Source organism: Conger conger, chromosome 1 (assembly GCF_963514075.1).
Source record: "Conger conger chromosome 1, fConCon1.1, whole genome shotgun sequence".
Taxonomy (NCBI): Eukaryota; Metazoa; Chordata; class Actinopteri; order Anguilliformes; family Congridae; genus Conger; species Conger conger.
Window position 1 is genome coordinate 59,348,978 of NC_083760.1, and position 19,262 is coordinate 59,368,239.

At 44.6% G+C, this 19,262-nt stretch overlaps 1 protein-coding gene across 3 annotated transcripts in view; it reads right to left on the bottom strand.

Annotated features, from left to right (window-relative positions):
• dop1a (DOP1 leucine zipper like protein A) overlaps nucleotides 1-16,706 on the bottom strand; it is a 34,522-nt gene extending 17,816 nt beyond the window's left edge. Inside the window, exons 1-17 of one of the 3 annotated variants that reach the window (XM_061236673.1) lie at nucleotides 16,376-16,706; nucleotides 14,975-15,075; nucleotides 14,400-14,590; nucleotides 13,960-14,141; nucleotides 13,278-13,448; nucleotides 12,899-13,088; nucleotides 12,397-12,495; nucleotides 11,501-11,600; nucleotides 10,264-10,373; nucleotides 9,248-9,362; nucleotides 8,197-8,317; nucleotides 7,694-7,813; nucleotides 7,455-7,569; nucleotides 4,947-4,976; nucleotides 4,090-4,308; nucleotides 1,111-1,687; nucleotides 329-606 (exon numbers count right to left, since the gene is read on the bottom strand). In XM_061236673.1, coding sequence (XP_061092657.1) covers nucleotides 329-606; nucleotides 1,111-1,687; nucleotides 4,090-4,308; nucleotides 4,947-4,976; nucleotides 7,455-7,569; nucleotides 7,694-7,813; nucleotides 8,197-8,317; nucleotides 9,248-9,362; nucleotides 10,264-10,373; nucleotides 11,501-11,600; nucleotides 12,397-12,495; nucleotides 12,899-13,088; nucleotides 13,278-13,448; nucleotides 13,960-14,141; nucleotides 14,400-14,537 — 2,565 coding nt within the window. In that variant the 5' untranslated portion in view covers nucleotides 14,538-14,590; nucleotides 14,975-15,075; nucleotides 16,376-16,706. Of the gene's footprint in view, nucleotides 1-328; nucleotides 607-1,110; nucleotides 1,688-4,089; nucleotides 4,309-4,946; nucleotides 4,977-7,454; nucleotides 7,570-7,693; nucleotides 7,814-8,196; nucleotides 8,318-9,247; nucleotides 9,363-10,263; nucleotides 10,374-11,500; nucleotides 11,601-12,396; nucleotides 12,496-12,898; nucleotides 13,089-13,277; nucleotides 13,449-13,959; nucleotides 14,142-14,399; nucleotides 14,591-14,974; nucleotides 15,080-16,375 lie in introns of all 3 variants that reach the window. The other 2 variants (XM_061236665.1, XM_061236683.1) reach the window with 2 other exon arrangements.
• Between the last annotated feature and the right edge of the window lie 2,556 nt (nucleotides 16,707-19,262).

Consider the following 19,262-nt stretch of genomic DNA (forward strand, 5'->3'; position numbering starts at 1 on the left):
GGGGACACCAGAAGCAGTTTGGGACAGGGATGGGACAATGGCTCCCAAATTGGGTCAGAACTGGTTGTAAGGGAAAAGTGGGTCAAAAGTAATACACACAAAAAATATAATTCATGTTACCTTACACTTATGAATCGTAATATGAATCATAAGTTATGATGTAACTTACCATTGACTTTGACACCAGTAAATTTAAATGCTGCAGCAGTTACATGAAATGCGACTAAAACAACATAGTGTGAAAATGGACTTGCTCACAAAGTGGTTGGTGAAACACAGCTCTACAAAACAAGAAACTGTCCGTAGGTCAGTCCATCCCTCCACTGACCTTGAAGAACTCGGTCTTCTCGGCGATGAACTTCAGGATGCCCTGGGTGAGGGGGGGCCTGATCACCACGGCGACGCGGCCCTGGCTGGGGCTGACGGGCTGGTGGGCGGAGTCGGGGCCGCCCGTGCTCTCGGCAGTCACCATGGCGACAGACTGGGTGAGGCCCACCAGGTCCATGACAAGGGAGATGGCCACCGCCTGCACACTAAAGTCCCCCGCAGTACAGCAGGCGTCCATCAGAGTCTGCAGCCAGACGGCCGGCCGCACGTGTTCGCTGTCTGAGAGACAGACAGGCGTGTGAGGTGTGTAAGACCCAGGAGACACACATAAGTGTGTGTGTGAGGCCCAGGAGACATCAGGAGCAGAGATTATTAAAGAGGGACAGAGATATTCATTATGGACTGTGATGATCATGATAGGGGAGCAGAGATATTCATTGGATGTTACAGAGGGAGGAAAAGGTTTATTATAGGGACCAGAGATGTCGACTACAAGGGTAAAATGTTTATTGCGGTGAGGGCGGAGAGAGGTGACTATAGCGAGAAAATAAATATCTATTATAGCACGGATGAGAGAGAGGAAAGAGTTATCGAGCAGACATATTTATTAGAGTTCATGGTCATGACTGGCCATAGAGTAGAGATTTAAAGAGGGTAGAGATGGTCATTATAGCGCTCATGAGTCAGCACAGAGAAGTGCAGAGCAGGCAGAGAGAAATGTAATAGAGCAGGTGGAGATGCTCATTGTTTACAGAGGGGGCTCACTGTTCCTTCGAGTCCTACCTGTGGGCTCCTCCCTGGAGGGCGTGGACTTCAGGTTGCCCTCGGCGATGTAGACGGGAAAGCTGGAGCACTCCAGGAAGAGCTGGCAGGCGGCGGTAAAGGCCCCCAGGCACTCCCTCTGCTGCGCCCCTTGGTGGCCAGCCCTATTGTTCTCAGTCGCCTTATCGCCCTCCAGCCCCGCCCTCACCACCTCCAAGAGCGCAGGCCTGTCCCTGCCCCCCACCAACGGGGGCGTGATGTGCAGCGTCACCAGGCGGCTCAGAAAGTGCTGGAACTCCTCCAAGCAGCACTGCATCACCGGCTTGTCCTGGGGTTTGGTCTGGGCCGGCCCTGAGCCGCCCCAACCCCGGCCCCGCCCCGCAAGGCCGTCGCAGGAGGGGCTGGGAAGGGGGTCAATCGGTCCGCCCTTCTCAGAAGGGGTGCCCAGGGCATCAGGAGTTTGAGCGGGCTCCTGAGTCCGGTCAGCCTGGTACTGGATGAAATCCGAGAAGACGCTCTCCGAGGACTGGCTCCTGGGCGCGTTCTCCCTGTCCTCCACCCCCTCTCCCCCAGGGGGCTCCAGAGTTGTCGGCAAGGCCTGGAGAGGGAGAGAGGGAGGGAGGTGGAGAGGGAGGTAGGGAGGTACAGAGGGAGGGAGGGTGGTATAGTAGGAGAGAGGGAGAAGGGGAAGGAGGTATGGAGGCAGAGGGGAATGGGGAAAGGTTAAACTGCTGCACTGCTGCTGGGGATTATATAGACATCAGACTCCCAGCCCACACCATTGCCGTTACCATTACAGGTATTATTAACAGCTTGGGAGTTGCCCTCATCCACATGGACATTTTACAATCCTTGTACACTGCTGGTTATTTTAATGGGGTCATGTAGGTTAAGTACCTTGGGTACAATGGCACTGAATTTCAACCTGTAACATACGGGCCTTGTTCCTTAACCTCTTCTCTACACTGCTGCGATCTCATTAAACATTCCCAGCATGCTCTTGTGCAGGGGGGCTGAGACTCCCGACAGATTGTTCTGGACTCAGATGGTGTACGGCTCTCCTAGAGTTCCCAAGTGAGTGCCGCAGGGGGTGGGTGGTGGAGGGGGTAGATACCCACAGGGCCAGCAAGACAGCCTGCGGGCCTCCACAGAGAGAGAGCCACATCTGCTGCCCCCACCCCCACACCTGTCCCCAAAGTTTCCACTCTTCACGCTTCATCGGAGTCTGAAACGCGGGAGCGTCAGGAGACCAGGGAGAGCCAGGCTCTGAAACACCTCCAAGCGCATCTGTCTGGGGCCACGTGGCGAGCCCTGCCCCCGTTAGTCCCATGACAGCACAGAAGGGTGCGGTCGGACGGTGAAGAAAGGTCGACCACGGGCCGCAACAGAGGGATGCTGCTCTCCGGCGGAGGGGGGACCAGGCTCACGCCCGTGGATCTGCTGTTCTGCTACTGGGTCACACACAGAGAGCGGCAGGAGTGCAGTACACCACCGCTCGCGCCAGGGAGGGCTAAACCGTGTCTAATCTCCCCCGAAGCAACAAGAAAGAACGATGAAGGTCTCGCTGCCAGGTTTTAAACACAAAGAGAATGAGTTTGGACTAATTACCACACTTCCATTCATCCCTGACAGGGACAGAACTACGGGGGGGCCAAGCTACATGTCCAAGACAAAACAGGGAACAGTTTAATACATAAGAATCAGGCTTAATGAGGCTGAATAAACATGTGCCCACAGTGTTACAGTGACCAGACAACGATGCGCCGCTTTGCTCTCGACCTCAAAGGTCACAGTGTCTGCTGGCTCTCATTCAAACCACATTCTGCAGCTTGACATGACTAATCAGCGCAGTCATGGGAGCAAAAACCTTCCCTTTCCATTCTATTCAGTATTCAGGGTTTAGAGAGCGGTGGAAAACAAGCAAGGACTGGTATAGCGATGGAAGAAATAACTTAAAGGATCAAACAACAGCATACAGTCAACTCTAACTACAAGGACCAAACATGAGTGTATAGTCAACTGTAATCACAAGGACCAAACAACAGTGTATAGTAAACTGTATAAGTAAGCTGTAAATGCTGCGTAAAGGGCACTCTAATGTGTAAACCACACACATACATGCACTCTATACCATGTAAAGCATGCTATACAGTGTATTATGCGTAGCCTATAGTGAATGGTGAAAGGTAGGAGGTTGAATGGCCTCTTCTCCTCTTCATATATTCTTATTCAGTATGTAACAGGCAGTCTGTAGTAAATAGTCAGTGTAGATGAATAGCATGTTTACATCATTATGTATTCTTTTGTAGTGTATCGAGCAGGGGTGTCCAATTATATCTGAAAAGGGCTGCTGTGGGCGCAGGTTATTTTTTAAGCCCAGCACTAATTAGCAGTCTCCTGATGAGTAGAATCAGGAGTCAATCTGCTGGGCTTAAACAATAACCTGAGCCCACAGCAGCCATTTTCAGATAAGACTGGATACAGAGCAGCCTGTAGTATGTAAAGGGCACTATGCAGCATGGAGTGTGCAAAGGATACTATGTATTGTGCAAAGGGCACTATGTAATGCACAAAGGGCACTATGTAGCATGCAAAGTACTTCGAAAAAAATGAATCACACTCCACAGAGTGTAAAGCACACTCTGCAGTGTACAAAACACACTGTTGTCAGTAACGCATAATGAGCAAAGCACACTCTGTAGTGTAAAAACACACTGTTGTCAGTAACGCATAATGAGCAAAGTGCACTCTGCAGTGTAAAAACACACTGTTGTCAGTAACGCATAATGAGCAAAGCACACTCTGTAGTGTAAAAACACACTGTTGTCAGTAACGCATAATGAGCAAAGCACACTCTGTAGTGTAAAAACACAGTTGTCAGTAACGCATAATGAGCAAAGCACACTCTGTAGTGTAAAAACACACTGTTGTCAGTAACGCATAATGAGCAAAGCGCACTGTGTAAAAGCGGCAGTGTGTAAAAACCCGCTACTGTCTCACCCGCCGCTCCTCCTTGTCCCTGGCGGCGCTGGCGCCCCCCGGTGGCAGGGCGAGGGGGGACACCAGGGGGGGCTGCACCTTGCTGAGGATCTTGGAGCAGAGGCGCAGGCAGTGCGTGAGCTCGCCCAGCTGCAGGGTCTGCAGGTGAGAGGTCAGCGCAGACACCATGCGCAGCAGCAGCTGGGGCAGATGCTCCGTCTGGATCTCGATGTACGTCTCCTGCAGGGGGCAGCACAAACCAGGGCTCAAAATCACCGCCATGATGCCACTACTCAATTTACACTCATAAAACATGCCATAAAATTAACTTCCGAACAACGATTAGCTTCCGAACAACTTACTTTCAATAGCTTGGTGTTACTTACTTTCAACACTGCTCCATAGAACTACATTTCCATTCAACATACTATTGTGTTGTAACTGTCAGCATTTCCTTATAATAAATAATAATTATGTGCATGCAATTAATTCCCATACTTCAAACAATTATTAATCAGTTATTGTCCCCAAAACAACAGCCATTAAGATAAAGCACTTCTTTAGAGTCCTCTCATATTATATTTTGTTCATCTCGTATATTTGGTGTGGTTACACCGGCAGCACATGCAGGACAGACATAGCCAAGCTGGGGTGACATTTTACTGCGGCCTTTCTAAAGGTTACTCCCAATGACCAGTATTAATTATATTCCCCCCCAAAAAACTATCACAGTTGCAGTTATTCCAGGCATGTGTATTATAATATGAATTATGTGTATTATAAATGAGCACATGTGTGATGTGCAGACTGGCTGCTGAAACATGGCCCCAGCATTGGCACAGCAGTAGGAATGCAGAAAGAGAGGCAGTGTACTGTACCTGGCAGATTACCCTCATGCTTCTAGTGGGCTTTAAAGAGAGAGAGCAGAGATTTGAAGAGACGAGCAAGCAGAGAACAGAGAGGAATTATTCCACACAGACAGGTACACACACACACGCGCACACGCACGCACACACACATGCACACACACACATGCACACACACATATGCACACACACATATGCACACACACCGAACACGCACGCACTCACACACACACATGCACATATGCACACACATACACACACACGCACTCACACACTCACACACAAACATGCACACGCACATATGCACACACATACACACACACGCACTCACACACACTCACACACAAATGCACACGCACATACACACACACCAAACACGCACGCACACACACACACACACATGTATGCACGCACACACACACAAACGCACACACACGCACGCACACAGATGCACATGCACATACACACACACACCACACACACACACACGCATGCACACGCACAGACACACACACGCACGCATCTGCACACACACACACGCGCACAAAGTAGGCCTTTAAATGGAGGGTAGAGCATAGCAATTCAGGAGTCAATTTGTCATGGAGGATGAATTCCATTTTAAATGTGCTTCTAAATGCACACCATTGTGGAAATGCAAATGCAATAGAAATTCTGCCACTGAATCGAGCAAAGGAATTCTTATAATTGACTCGAGCGCTTAGTGCTTAGAGAGAGAGCATTGAACAAAGGAAACACAGCAATACTGAACGAAAATAAATATAATATGGAGACTGGGCGGATGACAATGACTCATACATTTAAAATAACTTAAAGCAGTGTCAGCAAGTTTCTCCCAGGCTAGTTAATTAGATAAGCAGAGGCACGACTCAGCTATCAGCAAGTCAGGGTATTTCTCTGTTTCCATCCACCATTTAAAGTGAAATAGAAAACTCTCTTGTCCAAATAACAAACTGCTTATATTGTATAATAATATAAAACTGTGGTGGAATAGAATAATTTGCATTTAAATCAACTTAAAAGCTCAGAAAACAATTGAGAATTGTGTAGGGAGAAGTGTAGGGAGAAGTGTTTCTTCTGAAAAGAGACAGTGCTTAAATGAGATACTGCACTTTTACATTATACTACCCATTGAAGAACAGGACAATGATTATCATACTGTTAAAATGAAGGCGGATGAGAGAAATCACAAATTACATTACATTACTTTACAAGGCATTTAGCAGACGCTCTTATCCAGAGCGACGTACAACGAAGTGCAGATCAAACACAAATGCTCCCACCACCTGTGTAGTCAGTCAGGAAGGTAGCTTGTGCCATAACGTTTCTATATAGATTGTGGGTTATGTCCTCACATTCTCAGTTATACCCATGCCCATGCTCAGGCATACACAGAGGATATAAACACCACACAACTCACACAGACACAGACCAAAATACAGTATACACTGTTGACATGCACGCACGCACACACACACACACACACACACACAGACAACACAGATACACTCACACACATACACAAAGCACAGGTGCACTCACACAACAAACATGTAGGAAAAAAAGTCTCCATTGTATTCGACACATTGATGGAGTTTGTGAAACTGCACTCTGAAAGAGCAACCAGCAACAAGGCTGAGAGAAGGTGAGTGAGTGAGAGACCAAGTGTGTGAGCGTGTGCGTTAGCGTGAGTGTGTGTACGAGTGTGAATTAGGGCTGGGCACTATACCTTCATTTTAGGTATACTGATATTGATTTACTGAACAGAATATGGGTTTTCAATCCCATCTTCAATGGTATTTAATTGTTTTTCATCCAATGAGTATGGAAAATTGCATACGGCAATAGTGTGATGAAGAATTTGTAACTATAGTGAATTATCTACTCTGAATGAAACTTTGACACAATTTCTTTAAAAAGAGCATTGCATATTACTCAATTGGAAAATTCCATCCCAACACATTGTAGATAGATTAAGGCAGGGATAGACAAATATAGCCCTCAAATCCAAAATCTGTATTGCGTAAAACTTAGAGATTAGACTAAAAGATTAAATTCTCTCTGAAAGGCTCCTTCAAGACATGGAGACCTCTTCTGCACTATAAAGACACTGATTTTAAAAATAGTGTGGATTAAAAAATATTTTGTATAGCCTAACATTTTCAGTTACACATTAGGTTTATTTTGTTGACAATATATCTTTGAATTTTATTCAATATTTCACCCCCTTCAGTGCTCATGCTCCAAATAAGAACAGTGAAACGGATTATTACTGCACTTTGATTGACCAGTTTTTTTCTACAGTTACAGTATATTCCAGCTTACTCCTTGTCTAATTTACATCGGAAAACCACATACGGTACAACGCGATGATATTGTCAATAACATTTCAAACATCATATATGATATGATATTTTGGCCATATGGCGCAGCCCAGGTGTGAATATGAGATGAGGCGTGTAGGTACTGTAGGGGGAGTGCCAGTACGGGCGCCGCTCTCACCAGGGAAACGATATCCAGCAGGAAGTCCACCAGCTGACAGAACTCCAGCAGCGAGAGCTCGGAGGCCTCACACTTCCCAGCAGACCCAGCCTGCGGACAGGAGCTCAGGGTCCTCCTGCAGGGGAAGAGCAGGGTCAGCCACGGATTTAAAGAGGAAGAGCTATGTACACACACGCGCAGACTGGCATTATAACACAGGGAAACACTATGCTTCACAATACAACCTGGCCAACACACACCTGCAGCAGTCTTCAAACCAGCGTGCGATGTAGTCCCACATGTAGTAAGGCTCAAAGGAGTTGAAAAGAAGATTTGCCGTTTTTATCAGCTCTGCCGTTTTCTTGTTCTCCCGCAGTTTGCTGCAAAAAAACATCAAAACAACAGCAGTCAAACTGCTGCTATACACACATCTAAGCGCAAACATGCAAACACACAAACACACATACACATTCATACACATACTGTATAATGTATATGTATAAAACACATGTAAAAACATACATGAATATACAAGCATCCACATATATACATACATGTGAACACACATCCTCAGATGCACTCAGAAACACATACAGTATGAACACATACTGTATACTTGTACACATACTCAGATACACATGCATATGCACACAAGCACAGACAGTGTTTGTCAGTATATACCCTTAGATGTTGTACACACACTCTGTGTGATTGAGTACTTGGGCCCATCCCTAGAGCCTGCGCCCACACGTCAGTTTCCCACCTGCTGAGCTGGGTGTGGTCCTTGCTGAAGGGACTCTGGTTCTGCAGATCCAGTTCAGCTCGGCACTGTGTGTACAGTGTGCGGAACACCTCGATCAGAACATCCTCCAGGATCGCTGGACCTGGAGAAGTAACCATGGAAACACAATAAACAAATGGCCTCATGCACTTCTAGCACAGTGAATTGTGCTTACGATACATTCACACACAACGTGTATTATATATTCAGATACAGTGTCCATACCCAGTTAACGGTGCACACCATATGCAGTGAACAGTATCTACTGTACCCAGTTAATGGTACCATATGCAGTTAAAAGTGTGCGCGGTAACCAGTTAATGGTACACACCATACATAGTGAACAGTGTGTGCTGTACCCAGTTAATGGTACACACCATACATAGTGAAGTGTGTGCTGTACCCAGTTAATGGTACACACCATACATAGTGAACAGTGTGTGCTGTACCCAGTTAATGGTACACACCATACATAGTGAACAGTGTGTGCTGTACCCAGTTAATGGTACACACCATACATAGTGAACAGTGTGTGCTGTACCCAGTTAATGGTACACACCATACATAGTGAACAGTGTGTGCTGTACCCAGTTAATGGTACACACCATACATAGTGAACAGTGTGTGCTGTACCCAGTTAATGGTACACACCATACATAGTGAACAGTGTGTGCTGTACCCAGTTAATGGTACACACCATACATAGTGAACAGTGTGCGCTGTAACCAGTTAATGGTACACACCATACATAGTGAACAGTGTGTGCTGTACCCAGTTAATGGTACACACCATACATAGTGAAGTGTGTGCTGTACGCAGTTAATGGTACACGCCATACATAGTGAACAGTGTGTGCTGTACCCAGTTAATGGTACACACCATACATAGTGAACAGTGTGTGCTGTACCCAGTTAATGGTACACACCATACATAGTGTGTGCACTGTACCCAGTTAATGGTACACACCATACATAGTGTGTGCACTGTACCCAGTTAATGGTACACCATACACAGTGAACAGTGTGCGCTGTACCTAGTTCTGGTTTGTCCAGCAGGCTGAGGAGAATACGGAAGGGCTTGAGGTCGTGCATCAGAACGCTCTCCTCCTCCCCACCGCGGGCCTTCCCCTGCAGGATCCCCACCATGGCCTGGAAAACACCGCAGTGAGTCACTCTACAACCAGCCTCTGCTCCTACTGTCATGTACACACTGTCAATGGAATCAGACACATGCTGCTTCTAGGGCTAACGGTAGAACAAAATTTATAGTGTATTATTGTGTTTGTAAGCTTGTGGCTTCTTGCTCTTGTTGTTCTTCTGATTTTCTAATTGCTGCTTTTCTATATTTTGTGACTTCTGTGGCACTTGGCTGGCTAATCAAACAGCATGCAGAACCAATATCTCAGGCATGACAAAAATGCCTGTTTTTGCCTTTGTAAAAAAACAAATGGGCATGGAAAATCATTGTTTTTGAGGTCTTTGAGCAGCGATTATTCCCGCCGTGTGTGTCTGCGCCTATTCAGAATCGGTGGCTCCAGTGAGTGTGCGTTTTGGGACCTTTTCATGGTCTGTCAGTCACATTTAGAAGATCTGCTTTGGAACAGATGCTGCCTGTAGTGCCCAGTTCACCCACCAGGGGAGCTCCAAGCAGATGGTGCACAAAAAAAACCCTCACAAAAACACAACAGTCCTCTTGCCCATTGCCCTGGAGAAGCAGGGAGTATCAACAACTCACACAGAGATCAAGTTCCGCTTCAAATAATTTTCCAAAGGACTCCAGAGACACAAGGAGGTGTGCCTCACACAGGATACTTTTGCCCTGAATCTCCTCGGTCGTTCAATTGATTTCTGGGTGCACAACTGCTTGTGTGCATGTATTGTATGCGTGCCAATATATTGGGGTGTGTCGGCATTTATGTGCATCCTGCATCTGTCCGTGTGTGTACTTACTGTATGTGCGCATGTATGAGAGAGAGAGAGAGATGGAGACTGTGTTTTGTACATACGTGTATGATTGTGTCTTGGTGTGAAGCTGTGCATGCGTGTATACCTGCACCAGCATGTCTCTGGAGAAAGTGTTGCAGTAGTAGGTGGCGTGCTCTTCTGGACTGCTGTTCCGCGGACTGCGAGGGCCTGTTCTCACACCGTTATTATCAAAGCCTGAGAGACACACACACAAACACACACATGTACAAACACACACACACACACACACACACACACACACACAAACACACATACATACATATAAACACACACGTATGTGCACAAACACACGTACACAGCAAACATCCACAAGCGAAACAGGCACACAAGTAGAGTACATACAGACATTTACAAAGGAGAGAGAGAAAGAGCTGTGTCTGAAAACATCACTCCAGAGTTGTTCAGAACATGAACACTTGCACAGGAGAACAGACACTTACCAGTGAGGTCATCCACAGGGATTCGCAACAAGAGACAGAACAAAGAGGAAATAAACCTGGGGCACAACTGTACCGCACATGACCGTGTCTACACCACAACACAACCACACATGACCATGTCTACACCACAACACAACCACACATGACCGTGTCTATACCACAACTCTACCACACATGACCGTGTCTACACCACATCTCTACCACACATGACTTTATCACACATGTAGGACACACCTGCACCCCACAAATAGTGAGTGTAGTACAGCATCCAAGTATGCTGTTCTACACCCGAAAACACACATATAAACACAGACTCTGTGTGTGTGTGTATGTGTGTGTGTGTGTATGCGTATGTTACAGAGAGATATAGTACCTATATTTGGGAAAGTGCAGTACAAATGTAACGTTATCAGCTCCAAATTCTACCCCCAGAAAACACACACACTCACACACACACACACACACACACACACACACACAAACACACAAACACACAAACACACAAACACACACAAACACACACAAACACACTCAGGCTGATACTGCAGTAATACGATCCTGGCCGACAAATTCATGTGTAATTCTGCTGTAGCTACATTAATTAAGCTTAATTCCTTATACAGCCTGACAGATGGACTTCAAATGAGACGGTCCCATTCACATATCCCCCTCCCTGAGTTTCTCACTCCTCATTCAGTGAAAGACAGAGCGGTTAGTCTGATGATCTAAAACAAGTGCATGAGCGAGTGTGTGTGTGTGTGTGTGTGTGTGTGTGTGTGTGTGTGTGTGTGTGTGTGAGTGTGTGTGCGTGCGTGTGTGTGCATGTACGCGTAAGTACAGTACACACTGTGAGAGTCTTACCCAGCAGCCAGGCATACAGCCGGCGGTTCAGCGACATGTCTCTCCTCAGAACCACATGCAGGGCTGCGGACAGGATGCGGATCATGTCTGGACGGGTCGCCTGCCGGAGCAGAACACAAAAAACGATGACCTCATTGTACCCACTGAGGATAACATATGACCTCCGACCCTTGCCCTCCCTACAGGGACCAGAGACAAACCAGTCAACTCCAGCATTAAATGATGTTCTGGCCTCAGGCAGCCAGCAGTCATACCATCATACACCCAGCTCCTGCTAAATTGCTGAAGCTAAGCAGGTGTGGGCTTGGTTAGTACTTGGATGGGAGACCGCCTGAGAAAGGTTGCTGTTGGAAGTGAAGTTGGTGGGACAGTAGGGGGCGATCTTCCCTCTGGTCAAATTACCCCAATGCCCCAGCGCAGTGATGGGGACACTGTGCTGCAGGAGAAGCCGTCTTTCGGCTGAGATGTTATACCGAGGTCCTGACTCACTGTAGTCATTAAAGTTCCCATGACATTCTTCGCAAAGAGAAGGGGGTTCCCTGGTGTCCTGGCTAAATTCCCAGCCTGGGTTCTTTCAAACCACCCTGATTCAATTGCCAAAAACATTGTTCTCCCCCTCTCCACCTTAGCTGGGTATGGTGGGTGTTCTGGTGCAAAATGGCTGCCGTGCATCACCCAGGTGGGTGCTACACATTGGTTGAGGCGAGTTTCCCCCTCATCACTGTAAGCTCTTTGAGCGTCTAGAAAAGCACTACATAAATATAATGATCTACCTACCTAACAATAATAGCAATTTGGCACTGTAAAGGAGCAGAAAGGACAAAAGAAACGCAGGAGTGGACATTATTCCTACTGTAGAGGATCCCTGATGGAAGGGACTCCATTGGGCTCGGTACCTGGCTCATGTGGAAGGGGAAGCAGAAGAGGATGAGGTCCAAGGTGCTCCTCTGAACCAGCACACTGGAGTCCTGCACCGACGTGCTGACCGCCTCCACCTGCCAACAGACCACAAAACACTCAAGGAACCTGGCTACACATCAATCTACTGAGCCCCAAGCCTGCCTGGCCCCTCCACACTAATGACACAGCAGCACAGAGCAGAGGATGCCACTTTACACTAACATGTATTCATTCACAGCCCCTTTTGTAACTACAACCAGACTAAACAGTTACACTAAAGATACACAGATGTTGGTCTGCACACTACCACACCAACAGAGGAGTCCGACCTTTAAAAAGAATGGGACATTCAAAACTGAAAAAAAAAAAAAAAAAAAAAAGACAAAAATTAAGGTGAAAATTGTTTTTTAAAATGAAATAAAAAAGAGAGGAGAGCTGAAAAAGCAGTGGCTGACAGGGAATGGCGGTGAGGGGGGGAGAGCCGAGGTGTGTGCGCACCATCAGCTCGATGTCGCTGCCCATGATGTAGAGCTGGTCCTCCATGGAGAGCTTGCGGTTGAGGTGGAGCAGGACGAAGGTGACCCCGGGCAGGCGCACTGCAGGGCTGGTCAGGATGCTGCCCCACAGGGCGCTGTAGAAAGCCGACTGCTCCACTGCGGCCGCCACTTTCTCCAGCAGGGTGTTGGTCCTGGACAACAGGGAGACTGCTTTTTAAGTAAAAGGATGATATGGGCCAGGCTCAACTGGACATTTACATCCACACTCGGACGCGACTCACTCACGCGACTCACTCACGCGACTCACTCACGCGACTCACTCACGCGACTCACTCACGCGACTCACTCACGCGACTCACTCACGCGACTCACTCACACACCTGTCATAGTACTCTGAGCCCTCCTCCAGCCCAGGCAGGACCCCTGTCAGCAGTCCCTGCAGGCCTGGCTTGAGTGTCTTTCCCAGAGGGAGGTAGTAGGTTTCATACAGCCCCAGCAGAGCTGGCTTCACGGACATGGCAGCATTGGTGAGTAGAGGAAAGAGCCCAGAGCTGAGGAACAGGAAGGAGAGCAGCAGAGGAAACGTGGTAGGGGGGGAGAGTAAGGAAGATGAATATGTTATTTATTATTATTAATTATTCATTATTATTATTATATTTCTTATTCTGTATATACAGTATGTCATGTGCTAGATGTCAGCTCCTGAACAAAAAGAGAAACACCATTTATGGGAGTAGAGTAGCGGTACAGAAACCAGAATTCTGATAAAAGAATACATGTTGCAGTCCAAACATCAAGGTAAACATGCAAGTAAAATACAGCTTTAAAATAAATTATGTTAATATACTTCATGATTAATGACATCAGCGCTAAATCAGTAGTTTTCTGCTTTGAAAACACAACTGTGTCAGCACCACACATCTCTAGTACAAACACAGACCCAAGCAGAGGTCATAGAGCAAACAGACCAATATACATTAACTTTTCACAGTATGACATCAAGAAGAGCCTGTACAGGAACAGGAAGTGAAGGATTTGTGCAGAAAAATGACACTCAGTTACCTGTACAGGAAGAGGTCCTTAGCTAGCCTCTTGGGCCCGATAATCTTGAAGATGATCTCGTACGTCTCTAGCGCCTTTCGGTGGACGCCGCTGGGCAGGGCTGGGTGTAGGCATTGGGCCAGACGCTTGCCGATTGTCAGTTTCTTAGGCACAACCTGGTACCTGGCATTGTTTTGCAATACCTGACGGGCGAGGTTAGACAAGCAAGCACACAAGGAAATCATAAAGATTTGAATGACATTTACTGATAAATTATTAATTGATACTCTGAGCTTGGCTTCCTCTTAATGAAATGCTTTCATATACTGTAGATGACTAGGAGGCTCTGGCGGAAAGTGCTACACTGATGCGCTATGTGAATGACAGAGTGGTCTGATTTGTAGAAAGCACAGTGCCACAGAGTAGAAGTGACAGTAGGCTAACTGGGAGCAGTTTTGCACCTTGTTCAGTTTGCCCAGCGCAGAAATGAGGTCGGCCCATTCACTCGAGTACTCAAAGTTCTTCAGCGCCTTGTCCACAGCTGCTACATAGTTCCGGTACTTGGAGTCACTGAGGAGCTCCAGCTCTTCTGCATTCATCCTCCTGTACGATACCGCTACAGCCCACAGCCAAGGTCACATACACGCATCACCTGCAGGGGGACAGCATCTACCAATCAACACAGATGCACACGCAAGTGTGCCAGCACACACGCACACAAATACACCACCAGTTATCGATCACCATGCAAACACACGCACAGGCATATGCACACAAGCAAACACTCATTTACATGTCTGTTTTTTTATGTACATTTTCAACAGAACTGCTTTTTAATTGTTTAAGCAGAACCTTGCTGTAGTTATGTTCATTTGGAGGTTCATTGTTGGATTTCAAATCTCTTACATCTAAAAATTAAATGGCAGTTCCACTCAGCTGAGACAAAAAGCCCTGTGATATGTTCATGCTATTGCGATAATATATGTGTATTCCGAAGCTAATGTGCTTCTGCATACATTATCAAAAATGCACTTACTCATAAATGGGTGGAATCCAGTAAAGTTCGATGGGTGTGGTGGAGACAGCTCCAGTTGGTAGCAGCAGTGGTAACTGGAACTTCAGAAATCATAGGTCGGGCTGTCTGGCAAACCCAGAAGACAGGAATGCCGTTAAGGACGTGAGGACAGTTCAATACTGAGTATGCTCATTTAGACTTGTAATAAAAGTCATTATGGGGACCTTGCACACTGGACTGGTTTATGACTCAAATGGTGTCGGTCATGTGCAAGTTTGAAGAAGGGGCGTCGGTAAGTTTGCCCGACATAAAAACTGAAGGATAATTTAAAAAGAAAGATTTTCCACGTTCGAATCTAATACATGACCGTCAGCTCCTCCCACTTTGAGTCAATGTAGGCGGCGAAGTCGTTTTTGATCCACGAGACATATTTCCTAATCACATAACACATTTTTGGAAGCAAGGTGTATGGTGTATGGTGTGTGAGATATTGGCGAAGTGGTTAATTAAACTCGCACCAATAAGACAAGTGTATGATAAACGTACAGCTATCTATCAGCTATATTAGCAATTTATTGTTATCTTGTCATCCCGTTATGGTAATTTAAAGATTAACGAAGTATCCTCGCCAGATACGTAAAAGCGTTAATCAATCCACCTGTGTGAAACAACCGGCTCTTGTTTGGAACACTTGGCAGCAAAATCAAACTAAAGATTCAAGATTTCTCCAAGTACAAAGCAGCAATGCTAGCTAGCAATACGAGAAAAAATGCTTTACACACAAAATCATTATTTGTGGTGGGTAAGCTAACTTAGAAAGCTGGCTAACATAACGTTAAATGAATCCCGAACGAAAAACAAAACAAAACAATGACACCATTGAAACAATAACGTTAGCTATACGACAAACTGACTATAACAGTTAATAGATTTGAACAATTGTTAACAAGCTAACTTACCAGGATTTTGAATTTTACGTGAATCACCAAGGCGGTTTTGGTTAGCAAAATAAAGGATAGATAGGCAAGCTAGGTTGCATTACTTGTAGCAACAAGCTTTACCCCAGGCCTAAAAACACATCTTCTAAATGATAAAATAGCTTACATTTGAACAGCTAGATATAAAACCACGTAGTTAGTTAGCCACTGTCAAATCTTAATTATGTATACTTTTCTTATTGACTGTCAGACCCACGCACGACACAAAACCAATATGTCTCAGTGATGTCATTAGCTAGCTAGCTAGCTAGCTAGCTAGATAACGTTGTGTCTGTGTATGATGATAATGTTATGGCAGCCAGGCACCTAGCTGGCCAAGTACATGGCTGACACGTCCTACACAACACTACAGATTATAGCTAGTGACAGCAGCAACTGTAAATTAGATAATCTTTTAACGACATCTGTTAACACCAGTGCTTACCGTGTCCCGGTTATTTGAGCTTTAAAACACAGTCATCGGTTACTCAAACAAGGATGTGTGTCGGTGATAGCGGCACAAAACAGGAGGACAGGAATCAGCGTTGAATGTATTATCAAGGAAATGTTGGGCCTGGTTATTCCGGTAAACGTTGACACCGGCGCAGTTAGCAAATGAAGGCTCGTAGTCGTGTGGATTCTGTATGCTACATGCTTCCTGTTCGGTGTCTTGTTGAATACATGCCGCGAGATTAGCTGAGACGGAGATCCGCAGGTTGCTAGCGAGCTGAGCTCCACACAAAGCTCAAAGAACCCAGATGACAGCTCCCAGACGGCACTGCGGACCACTATGTGTTCTCTTTAAAAATGTCCTTTTACAAAGACAGCTTCAGCAGAATGGTTCCAGGTGAATGGTTTACCTGGTAGTTAAGTAATACAGTGGTGATGTCAATATCGGCTATATGAATGGAACTAAGTGCAGTATAGGCTACATTTGGCCCTGCGTACCGGATTTAATCCATTCATCAATTCCACAAAGATATGAGGAAAAATTCGGCCTCCAGCAGCAAGAGGTTGATACATTACAGCATCCTCAAGATGCTACCTGTTCGGTAATAATCGTTCGCAGTCATCCCAGTGTTGTTCTAGTATAATCTGATGTTGGCTATTTTATCACAATATGATTTGCGATTTTAAAAGTGATTTTACTTGTATACCTGTTTAGTTCTTATTTATTTTCAAATAGAATATATACTGAATCATAATGCAGTCAGTTTAATAAAATATATTTTATTAATGAATAACAGCAACATTAATGCTAAATACATATATCAAATTAAATCTTAAAGTTTTCTGAATTTGTAAAGGAAACAAATAAAAAGCAGTAGAAATTGTAGCTATATTCCATTCCTTAACTATTGCCGAAATATCCAGGTTTCACTCCATGACTAATTTGACCAAAAAGCTAATATAATTTTTGGTTGTGAAAAATATATGTTGTATATTTCTCTCTTAAAGCAATAGTACTTGAACAGGTCTTGTTGCTGAGCTTTATGTACAATGTCACTAAAAACCTTTCTTGAGGTTCTATATCAAAAAACTAGGTGTTCTGATTCTGAATGAGAGGTGTGAAGTTGTAGCTGTCAGATAGATTACTGTATTTCAGCACTTGCAAACATCATCTTCTCACCTTTCCACTGAAATATCCAGATACTGTACCCTTTTCTGGAGACAGTAAACAGTCGTAGGGGGAGAAAGAGCCTGTAATGTATTTAACATCCAATGTCCTATGTATTTGCTATTTATATGTCTTTTCACTTAATAAATAAAGGATTTGGGCCTGTGCGTTGACAATTTCTTCTGAAAGCTCTGGCTTTGTCATGTAATAAAAGACAGAAACTAAAATACTTTGTAGACAAACAGTTGACCAGTGGTTCCCAAAACTTGCAAGCCTATGACCCATTTAATTACATTTTCATTTCAATTATTGCATATGTACAATACACAACAGCATATGCACTTAAAATAGTGCAGTGAATGTGCCTTGTGAGATCTGTATTTAATCTAAATTCAGTTCTAAAAATATTTTGGCATAATCTTTTGAATTTATTCAATTTGCCTTCATTTTTAGTTAATCTATTCCAGGTTTTGAGTTTAAAATGATTCCCAATGCAGTACAGTGATTGCTTTCAGACTGAAATAAAACACAGCAACATTCACATCAAGAGGATGAAAAGATATAAAGTCTGTATTAACCTCTGTGGTTTCAACCATATACACTCAGTGAGCACTCTATTTGGTAGGCTTGTACACCAGCTTGTTAATGCAAATATTTAATCAACCAATCATGTGGCAGCAACTAAATGCATAAAAGCATGCAGATATGGTCAAGAGGTTCAGCTGTTTTTCAGACCAAATGTCAGAATGGGGAAGAAAATGTCATTTAAATGACTTTGGCTGTATAATGATTGTTGGTGCCAGACAGGGTGGCTTTGAGTATCTCATACATTCTCATAGATTTTCACACACACCAGTCTCTATAGTCTGCAGAGAATTGTGTGAAAAACAAAAAACATCCAGTAAGCAGCAGTTATGCAGGCTGACCAGAAGGTGACAGTAATGCAAATAACCATACATTACAACAGTGGTATGCAGAAGAGCACCTCTGAACACACAACGTGTCAACCCTCTAATTGGATAGGCAACAGCAACAACAGAACAGAAGACTTAATGAGTCTAAAAACCAAGTCTAATAAATATCTAATAAAGTGCTCACTTAGTGTATCTGGTTTCAACAGCTAAAGATGAATAAGAAATCAATGATCAATCCCTCACAACTTTCTCCTACTCAGATATAATCCCTCCAGCATGCACACTCAGCCTCTCCTACCAGCTGGATGTGCCTTGTACACCTCCAAAGGCAGGCGCACAGGTATGGAGGACGCTTTGTGACATATTAATAAATAAATCCTTCATTAAATCCATCAATAAATACTTCAATATATCCATCAATAAATCCATCAATAAATAAATCCATAAATAAATCCATCAATATATACGGAAATAAATACATTTATTTATTTATTTAATCATGTATTTACCATTTTATTTATTTATTTATTTATTTATTTATTTATTTATTTATTTATTTAATGATTTATTGACACTTTTATTTAAGGATATAGTTATGGATTTATTTATGGATTTATTTAAGGATATATTTATTTAAGGATTTCATGCTCCAACATGCAAATAAGGGGGTGGGTTTCAGTTGGGCTAGCTGTTCTGATTGGACTGCAGTGGCCTATGCTGGGATTGGATTGTCTACAAGTTCTCTACAAGTGTGACTATACTACCGGTTAGCTAGGTACCAAAATGGAGTTTTTATCGGA